The sequence below is a fragment of the Solea senegalensis genome, linkage group LG4 (assembly GCF_019176455.1).
Source record: "Solea senegalensis isolate Sse05_10M linkage group LG4, IFAPA_SoseM_1, whole genome shotgun sequence".
Classification (NCBI taxonomy): Eukaryota; Metazoa; Chordata; class Actinopteri; order Pleuronectiformes; family Soleidae; genus Solea; species Solea senegalensis.
Window position 1 is genome coordinate 2,716,741 of NC_058024.1, and position 10,801 is coordinate 2,727,541.

The 10,801-nt window shown below is 38.4% G+C and overlaps 1 protein-coding gene across 4 annotated transcripts; it reads left to right on the top strand.

Annotated features, from left to right (window-relative positions):
• The first annotated feature begins 474 nt into the window (after nt 1-474).
• On the top strand, nt 475-10,370 carry LOC122768622 (NEDD8-activating enzyme E1 catalytic subunit). Of its 4 annotated transcripts, none has more exons than XM_044024731.1 (18): nt 476-510; nt 644-741; nt 2,467-2,587; nt 2,683-2,763; nt 2,868-2,950; nt 3,295-3,375; nt 3,964-4,007; nt 4,504-4,568; nt 4,701-4,856; nt 5,911-6,013; nt 6,124-6,237; nt 6,993-7,046; nt 7,196-7,232; nt 7,317-7,398; nt 8,310-8,410; nt 8,590-8,653; nt 9,631-9,685; nt 9,828-10,370. In XM_044024731.1, the coding sequence occupies exons 3-18, from the start codon at nt 2,468-2,470 to the stop codon at nt 9,914-9,916; spliced, it is 1,329 nt and encodes a 442-aa protein (XP_043880666.1). In that variant the 5' UTR covers nt 476-510; nt 644-741; nt 2,467; the 3' UTR covers nt 9,917-10,370. The 4 variants fall into 4 exon arrangements, with proteins under 4 accessions (XP_043880664.1, XP_043880666.1, XP_043880663.1 ...); XM_044024728.1 differs by having other exon boundaries at nt 491-510; nt 644-682; XM_044024729.1 differs by lacking the exon at nt 644-741 and having other exon boundaries at nt 475-510.
• The last annotated feature ends 431 nt before the right edge of the window (nt 10,371-10,801 follow it).

Genomic DNA, 10,801 nt, shown 5'->3' on the forward strand with positions numbered 1-10,801 from the left:
CTAATGGCCACCAGTGTGTCTAAAACCTGGAAAGGAAATGTCAATAAATAAAATAAATCAATAAATTCATTGATATATCTGTACTAATACGCATACAATACATTGTTTTATCATGGAAACACAATGCACATTGTGTTTGCCCAGTTCACCAGCGCCACACCACAAAAACAATAGATAAACACTGCCACCTGTTGGTTGTTTAGTGTAATCGCAGACTGTCGACGGCGCTGCTTTGATGACTATCGGAAATATCAAAACCTTCGAAACTACATAGCTACAGCTTTGACAGCGTTTCATGTTTGTTATCATCTATAACGCGAGACAGTACGAAAATAAACAGTGACTTTATCAGTCCAAAGTTAAAACAGGGACCGAAAACAAAACCCCAAACAAACAATACATTTTGCACTATTTTTGACATGACTGCTGGGAAAGATTTTGGATTTACGACCGTCAACTCCGACACTCGAATGCAGCTAAGTTTCCAAATATGGCGGACGTGGATGAGCCGTAAGTAGCTGCCAAAGAAACAATCAGAGAAAAAACTGTCAATAACTGACCGGAAAAAAATGTGCTTTCACACCCCCACTAACCTGCGAAAGCGCCGCACGAATGAATGAACTCCTTTTATTCTCTGTTTTAGGGAGAAGAAAAGAAGCAGAGTAGTGGAGCTGACTGAAAAGTTAGTGACGAAACGGTAGACGCTTTCCAGGTGGAGGCTTGAGGTTGACAGTACCGGAGGTAGCCGTTAGCTCGCTGGCTAGCTAGCTCAGGGAAAAGCTTCATGCTCTGGTTGTAAACGAAATAAAGAAAAAGTGAGCTTGTATTGAGGAGATTTAGCAGCGACCTCTTCCATATACCTATAATTGTGTGGTGTTATTCACCATTATTCAAGGTCACAGGGGGTTTTAACTCTGTTGTTGACATGTTAGCTCATTACCATAGCCTCGTAGCAGCTGAGAGAGTGACAATGTGCTATATTTAAAATTACCCAAACGCAGAGGTAATATATGTGCGTATTGTAATTTTGCATGTGTGAAATGTTACGTTTATGAGGGAATAAATACTTGACATTGACAAAAAGGTGCAAAACATATATATAATATTTTTTTTAATTCAAATGTTTTACTACAGGTATTTATTATAAGATGTTCAACTGCTTAAACTACTGCATGTGGGAAATTAAAATCACGATATTTCACAGAATTTCAAAGTAAAAGTGTTTGCTATGATATGGAATGATACAGTTGACAGTAAAAATAAAATAATATGGACAACTGTACTAAAAACACGAAACAAGCTCATATATAACATTTGTATTAAATAATAAAGTTTGATATATATATAACCTAATGTATAATATTGCTCACTGTGTTTGACAATAACTAATAATAATATTTAGTAACATTATTCTGCCTATAATCTATCTAAAGATAGAGGAGGTCATGGGCCACTTCCCATTACAACTTGATATGAAGTGGAGAGTTATACTTATAACTTTGATGTAAACCTATATTTTCATACATCCACAGTTTGATTGTATGTAATAATCATATATTGTAAATTGTCTGTCTATTAACATAGCTCTTTTGTAGTCTTGATGACCACTCAAAGCATTTTATACAACACTTTTTTGCCATACACTCATTTATACATTGAGTTTACACACATTGGCCACTTTATTGGGTACAGTAAAACCTCAAATAGAGTGTTTTTTTCCCTCTGGCATCAGCAAATCATCTTCTTCCAAATAACTCATGCTCACTGGATTTTCCCTTTTTCATACAATTCTCTGATAACCTCTTAGAGATGGTTGGGTGTTAAAATCCCAGTAGATCAGCAGAAATAATTCTGAAATAATTAGAATTTTTTCCAAATCTGGCACCAACAACCATCACGGAAAAAAATTATTTAAATAACCTTTTCTCCTTGTTGCTTGGATTAAATCTCAGCAGGTTGTCTTAACCATGTTTTCATATTTTAATGCATTGAGCTGCTGATATTAAATACTTACACTGACAAGCAGTTGAGCAGGTGTACCTAATTAAGTGGCTCGTTGGTGTACATGAGGGAAAAAAAGAAAGGACATAGTTTTTTTATATGTTTAAAACATATGATACATCATATTGGCTGAAATCAACTGAAAATTCAACTATATGTATATCATATACAGTATATTTTAATGCTATAACTTCATATAGCCTGGGGATACATATGTTATAACAATAACATATCATCATCATAGGTGACATAATAAATGTGGAAATCAGGCGTGGTTTATAGGAACAAATAGTATATTGTGTCAATTTGTGTATGGGCAGATGCTAACTAACATCGAGGGAAACTGCGACACATCTGCTGTGAGCCACGAACGCCACCCTCACCTCATTTCTTTGTGCATGATGTCCGTATGCAGTGGCCCCTGCTTATGTCCCACCATCTAAAGGTTCTCATTGTTGTCTTCAGTATGATGGTTGATGGAGGAAATGGCCCCGTCTGTGAATGGAGTGGTCGATGGAATCATATCAAGAAGTTTCTAGAGCGATCTGGGCCTTTCACACATCCAGACTTTGAACCAAGCAAAGAGGTAACAGTTTTATTCTCACAGACCAGCCAATGGCATGCCATGTTTTTTGTAATACTCTGAATATTCGGTGTAATACCTGTCAATTCTCACCACAGTCGCTGCAGTTTATGTTGGAAACCTGCAGAATCCTGCTTATCGGGGCTGGTGGTCTGGGATGTGAGCTGCTTAAAGACCTGGTATGATCACTTTTATGTGAATATGAAAATAAAATGTCTTAAATTTTTCTCTTTAAGTCTCAAACTTAAACAAATATTTTTCTTATTCTTCTTATTCCTCTAAGGCTTTGTCCGGCTTTCACAACATCCACGTTGTTGACATGGACACGATTGATGTTTCTAACCTGAATCGACAATTCCTCTTCAGGTCAGTATCATGGAAAGAATACATTCAGTTTATTTTTTATAACCTGTCATGGCTGACCCTTTTTAAAGAAAAATCAAGTTCTAAAGAAATGGGAAATAACTTTTAATTGAAATGTAATAGTGTTACATCAGTTCTATGTTGATAATCAAGGTGAACAGTTTAATTTCTGATATTATTTGTCAGAAACAAGTCTGTCAAACTGATTGGTGTAGAATGTGGCTCTCTTTTTACCTATATATCGTGAACTGTCGGCCTGCATCCCCAAGTGACAGCCCTTTGACCTATGTTCAATTAGACAAGTAAATGCTTATTCTTAATTGTTTCGTTTTTTCATTTTTAACTAGGCCAAACGATGTGGGTCGGCCTAAGGCAGATGTCGCAGCAGATTTCATCAACAGCCGAGTACCTGGATGCCGCGTCGTTCCGTATCCTTTTGGCAGTAATGGACAGAGTGTCAGAGGTTCAGAAAATGTTGCAAGATTGTTGATATTTTAGAGTATAAAATAAGTTGTTTTAATGCAAAACGAGTAGGGCTGCAACAATGAATTGGTTGTCAACCATTTTGACAATCAATTCATTGGTTTGAGTCTCTTTTTTCTGAGAAATAAAACAAGCTCTCTGATATTTCAGCTTCTTAAGTGAATATTATTTGGTTTCTTTGCTGCATATGACAAATAAATCATTAGAAATTGAACAGAAGAAATAGTTTTGGACCACGTAAGTAATCGATTAATTGAGAAAATAAAAAACTATGTAAAAGTAGCCCTAACGAGTAGCTGTAACTCAATATAAAACAGGAAAATAAATTAAAGATTTAAAAACTATCTGAGCTGAAAACCATGAATATTGAGCATCGTTCAACCCCTAATAATTCATAATCTAAATAAAAAAAACATGTTAGACCTAACGTGGTAGGTGACAGACTCTGACCATGTAATTGTGATAACAAAAATGCTTCTGTAATCTTTTTTGGTGCAGATCTGTGTGATTCTGTCCTTAAATGCTCTGTGCAGACATTTTAAGAAAATCCAAGACTTGGATGAAACATTTTACAGACGTGAGTATGTGGCTTTTCGTTTCCTTTTTGTAAGAAACACTTGTTTGTGGTTGTAACAGCACACAAGATGAGATCCTTTATTGGCATCGTACTGAACATACGACGAGACTCAGGTGCACTTGGGACTGGAGCTCAATAAATCATAATAAACTGAAAAACAACATCGCTCTGAGCCATGTAGGATATTGAGCTTACTGTTTTAAACCACAGTAATTATCATTATGTGACAAAATACTTCAGTCCAAAAAGAGACACTGAACAGACTTAAATTCACTGCTTTTGCCTGATTACTCGACAGAACATTGGCTCCACTCTGCACTGCTCACATAACCAAAAATAATTAGATTGGGATTCATTCTTCAGTCCTGCAACGCACATTCTGGTTTTACATTACGAAATGTCGCTCCACAAGAATCTGTTACGCCCCTATTGGCTGGAATGCATCATGACCGCAGATTTAAAGATTGCATGTTTTCATCATTCCATTTTCATCTAGAATTCCACATAATCGTCTGTGGCCTGGACTCTGTAGTTGCCAGGAGGTGGCTGAACGGTATGCTGGTAGGTTCTTCACATTCACTGCAGTTTTAGTCCTCATTCTCCTCTTGACTGATGCTGGCAGATTTTCCTCGAGTGATGTTTGTGTTCAGTTATTGGTTGAATTGAATTTACCGTGTTGTTTTGCCCGCGTAGCTGTCGTTGCTGGTGTATGAGGACGGTGTCTTGGATCAGGGCTCCGTCATTCCTTTAATTGATGGTGGGACTGAGGGATTTAAAGGCAACGCCAGAGTCATTTTACCCGGCATGACAGCGTGCATCGACTGCACACTTGAGCTTTATCCTCCTCAGGTGAAGTGATTTTCTTTTACAGCACAGTGTTTAAAGTGAAACCAAACCCCTAAACCACTTTTCAGCTATATACTCTCCCTCCCTCACTCAGCTCTCAATCCACTTCTCGGCATTTTTCAAAATCAGCCATTGGGTGGCATTTACAGAAAAGGGTTTAGTTACCCTTTAAAATTGTGAGAATGTCATGTCTGTGCTATCTTGACTTTTGTCATTCAGTGAATGTTTATTTGGATGTGACCGTGCATATTAATGAACATACAATACATTGCCGTGAATGTGCCGGAATTAGCACAATGCTAATTTCCATCTTAGTCCCAGACATAAAAACATGCAAACAAAATAAAACATGCAAACAAAATACAGTGCAATACAATAAACAATGCAGTAGAAATGACAATGAACAGTTTGTAAAGGCAGTGTGTATTTTTGGGTGCCCTTTATAAAACATGACAGTAACCCTGTACCCATTTCAAAGTAAAAGCACCCCAGTGTTTGAGCTCCCTGAATCCATTCAACAGAGCTTTATTGTGAACTATCTGCAGGGCAGATGGATGTGTAGCTTTGCACTGAAGCACCCTGGCATTTACTTGAGTGGAAGGGAATATTTGGGGGTATTTATTAAAGTATTAATTTTTCACAAGCAAACCCTCTGAAAAAAAACATAGCAGCAGGCTTGTGGCAAAAATTCCTGTGAAATATCTGAAATTGCAATTCACAAACATGATTACAGGTATTTGTTAAATAACACATTTCCTCGGTTTTTAATTCATGCAGTTAGCATTCATTTTCATTCTTATTTCTATTAAAAACAGGTCGTATAAAAGTCTTAAAACGGGTATGGAGTTCCCTGAAACATGTGATAAAAATTGCTGTGGATATGTGGTACAAAATGTACCCGAAACATATTTCACAGAAGCAAAAAAAAAGGGGATTTTTCCACCCTGACTTGAACAACGGATCAGCCGTCACACACTTCCACACATCCAGTGTGGCCCTCCAGCCGTACAGAAAGAGTTCACGCTCAGTTTTTTCTAAAATACACCCGTCTCTGTAGGTCAACTTCCCCATGTGTACAATCGCCTCCATGCCTCGGTTGCCAGAACACTGCATTGAGTATGTGCGGATACTGCTGTGGCCTAACGAGACTCCCTTTGGAGGTATGAACTGTTAAATCTGCTGTGTAATATTGAAGTTCAATAAACCCTGCCGTCTCACATGTGAAACGTATTAGTTTTGTGTGTGTGTGTGTGTGTGTGTTTATATTCAGACGGCGTGGCTCTGGATGGAGACGACCCCAATCATATCCAGTGGGTGTACCAGCGATCTCTGGAGAGGGCAGCGGAGTTTAACATAACAGGAGTCACGTATAGACTCACCCAGGGTGAGTTCATTTACTACATTTCATTTTTTCCACTTTCACTGGGAAACATGCCAAGGTACATTTAACTAGCGCTGCAATGATTATTCAATTATCAATAGATGAATAGTATTTCTCCATATTTCAAAGATATTATTAAAATGCTGACTTATTTTGGTTCTGAAAACAACAGTCAACATTTTTTGATCAAACCTAAATGTAATAAGATTTGCAGAAGTTTGTTTTTCCCCCAGCATTTTACTTAAGATTTATTAAATAACATGTGCATACAATTAAGTTGGGGTTCATTTATCAGTCGTGTCTCTCATGGAAATGTCTCTGAATGTTAGGTTTCACAGAAATATTCTGGAAGATCCGATGTCGATTCATAAAATCCTTACGTTTGTCTTTTAATTTGACTTCTCCTGTATCCTCAGCACAAATCCCAGTCACTTGATACTTGATTGCAATCGTTTATTTAACAGTTTATTTGATTGTTACTTTGTTGTTTGTGGCATAGAAAGAGAAAGACTTCCACACGCTGCTTTTCTGATGCTTTGGTGTCTTGATGTTTCTCTCAGGAGGACAATTTTGTTTGTTTGTGTGTGTCCTCTGTTGTCACCTTAAAACACCTGTCACCTGTGGTCATATTATATCATAAAGTGCATTGATGATAGCAGTGATACCCAGCCCTTCTCATGTAAAAATATTTGTCTGTCTTTAATTCATTGTTTAATGTAACTGAGACACATTTTCTGTGACCTGTTGAAATGTTGCAGGTGTTGTTAAGAGGATAATCCCCGCTGTAGCGTCTACAAATGCTGTCATTGCTGGTGAGATACTGCATATGATTAATAAGATTGTGTCGGTACAAAGCCGTGCGAAAGGTTTTATGTTCCGATACATAAAAAATTAATGATTCACACACAGCAGACATCTGTTTCTCAGGTGTAACTTTCTCTCCCTGTTTTATCTGATAAAGCTGCTTGCGCGACCGAGGTTTTCAAGTTAGCGTCAAGGTGAGTTTCCGGGGTTTTCCTTATGAATATTTCTTCCATCTGCCTGTCAGTTTTACCTTGTCTTGTTGTTTTTTCCACCTGCAGTGCCTACATACCTCTCAATAACTACATGGTGTTCAACGACGTCGACGGCTTGTACACGTACACTTTTGAGGCAGAGCGAAAGGTTTGTGCGTTTACGGTGCGAGTATAGCAAATGCAGTTTCTCCTCTTTGCACGTTTTATACTGTATGTTAGAAAATAGTGGTTGAGAACATGCAAATTACAACTTGGGAGCTAAGAATTATGAAGTAAGGACTCCAGTCGTCTGTCATGTCTAAAAATATCCTCTTGAAAACATGTACAATTATAAAAAAAACCTCAACAAGCTTTAATCAGGGGTTCACTGCACCGGCTCCTGCACTGCTGTCTTTTGTTTACTGACTAGCTGAGATGTTTTGTCCCTAAAAACGTGCCACATCAAATCTCTGCCACTTCATTTAAAATTCCAAAAGATGAGGAAATAAAGTAGAGAATAAGAGCGGACTCCTGCTGTGGTGAGGTTGCAGTACCACTGAGGGAGATAGGGGGGAGACAGAGAGCAGGACTGTAGCTCAACCAGCTCTTTGTTTGTGTACAATTTTGTCGTTATACTGCGGCCACAGTGGTTAAAATGTCATTTTGACGTTACTATTCTATACAAACACTCACGCACAGCGACGTTCACCTGCTTTGGTCCCCACTAAAGCGTGTGTTCTTGTATTTGTTGCCTCTTCAGGACCTTTTTTTCTGGCTTGAACAATGACCTTGTCAGGACCAGTAGTCCTCATGGAGACCAAAGCCTGGTCCCGATGACACAGAACCTTGTTCGTGAGGAACTGGTTAGGTTTAGGGCTAAGATCTGTATTCTGGTTGTGGTTACGGTTTGGGATAACACTTGTGTGTGTTGGGCTCTCCAGTGGACACGTGTCCCAAGCGTTGATGATTTATCTTTTAATCAATAATCAAAGTGGTTCGTCTCAAGTTTTCCTGTGGAGTGACAAAGTCGGAGAGGAGATATTTCTTTTAAGTGTTTGTCGATGTTCACTCTCACCGCAGGAAAACTGCTCGGCCTGCAGCCAAATACCTCTGGACTTGCACTTTGCTCCGTCCTCTAAACTCCAGGAGGTTCTTCACTTCCTCACTGAGAGTTCTTCTCTGTAGGTTTTGCCTTCCTCATTATCATGATTCACAGCAGTATAACTAATGAACTGACTAACTAACAGACTGGAGCTTTGTTTGCAGTCATGATGTGTTGTTTTGCTCTTTGACTTGCCATTAGGTGCGACTCGTTGTCCTCACTAACAAAGTGAAATGCTATACTTTTTATTTTTTCCAGACAAATGAAATCACCTGCATTAACAGCAACAGTGGAAGGAAAGAACAAGACGTTATATTTACAGGTAAATCACCTCTGCTTTCACCCTCATTTTTTACCCCTCTTGTGAAATTGGATCGAATTTCAGGGTGTTCCACAGGGTTCCCATGGTTCCTGGGAAAGTTTTAAATAGACATGGGTCATTTTGTGCAAAGATGTTTAGTTGATAGTTAGGTCTATGTCTCCCGTGTTTGTGACGGCGCCACCTACTGTTCCTCGCCCTGCATTGCTTGATGTACAGAGACGAGGCCTACACAGGACAAACGTCCCACAGTCATAATAACTAGCGGTGCTGTTATTTACACTGTCCACTGTCTCTTTCTCTCTCTCCGCCCTTGACGTGAGATTCCGTGCAGCGCAATGAGTGACTAAAGTTAAAGTAAGAGAGAGAGAAAATGACGACGGGATGTCTGGGAAATGATCTCTGTCTCATCAAAGACAAAAGACAAAGACTGACTTTGACCAAGATCCCGAGGACAATCACTTGTCCAGATGCAGAGCGTGCTGCAAATTCAATAAAAGTGGACGCACATTGAATCCTTGAATTTGAGGGAATTTGTCCTGGAAAAGTCCTTGAATTTGATGTCAACACTGATCTGTATGCGTGTTACTATGGCAACCATGGTATTTTAAGAGTCTTTGGTCCTACAAGAAGTCCACCATTATAGATTCTGTGCGTTTCACTGCAAATTTTTAAAATGTAAACTTGTCCTACAGTTTTCAGAATTTCCCCACAAACATTATATATGCCAGACAGATGTCGTTACCGTGGCAACCATTGTAGTGGCCAAAAGTATGCGCCACCTACTGGCAATGAGAAACTCGCTTTCAGTGACAAACATTGTTTCATTGACATGAAACATTTGCTTTAAATTAACAAATTAATAGTGGCCCCTCTCTGGAGCCATTGCGGTGGCTCCACACCCTGACATGTTTGTGCGAGGGCCTGTTCAGTTATGTTTACAGCCCTAAGTTATGTTTTTGTTTTATTTTTTTGTGCAGTCTGTTGCTTCAATTGAACAGAGGACACGACCAAATCTCTCCAAGACTCTGAAGGGTGAGTTCTTTTTTTTAATTAATTTATACCAAATATGTCCCACAATCTGCACAGCACACGCCTCGAACTGGCCAGAGTCCACGACACATGACGAGACTGTGAATGTTCTGACTCATTTATTCTGTGAACGTGTTCTTTCCAGAGCTGGGGCTGAGTGACGGGCAGGAGCTGGCTGTAGCCGACGTCACCACACCCCAGACCATGCTGTTCAGACTCTGCTTTACCTCGTAGGACAAATTGAAGCACTACCACGACCAGTTGATGTCATTTTTTGTTTTTCGCCTCTTGGGCCGACGATGACTGGATACCGAAATATTTACAATCGTCTGGAGCCATTTACAAAATGTTTTATTCATCGAAAACAAATTATATTTTTTATCGTTTTAATGTACATAAGAACTAAAGTTGCACTGAAAAGCCAAATTATACGTAACAATGTTGACCTGTTCTCATCTGCAGTTGTTCGAGATAATCTGCTTCAATGTGTTATTTGCACTACAGCTCTTCAGTGTTCTCTGTGCAAACGAACAAAAACAAAAAACACAACACATTTCTGTACTTGTCTGTGTTTTTGTTGAATATTTTTTTATATTTATTTATTTCAACACACTTAGTTGCAGTAAAGACTCAACTAGCAATTAACTGATATACGACATTAAATGTTTGGGTTTTTCTAAAAAAATAAGACTGTCTCTGTTTTCTTTATGTGACATAGGATTGTGGAAGTTCTAATATCCACAACCCCCCGTGTTCAGGGTGTGTTTTAAACAAATAAAAAAAACTAAATTAGACAAGACGAGCTTCTCAATTTCAATATATGGGCTATTTTTTTCAATAAAGAATAATACATACATACATATTGCAGAGTGTTAGGTCAAATACAGCAAATTAAAATTACAAAGTAGAATTATTTAATTGAACAAGTGGAAGTGTTTTTTTTTTAAAGAATTGTATATGTTTTTATGTGAATGAATCACTTTGCATAAAGGGTGATATAATTCACCAGGTGTTCAAGGTCAAACTTGTCTATTGGAGTAAATTAATACCAAATTGCATCTTTAATGCTGAGCTTATGAAAAGATGCGGAAATTGAGACGCAATATCATTCCAGACGAA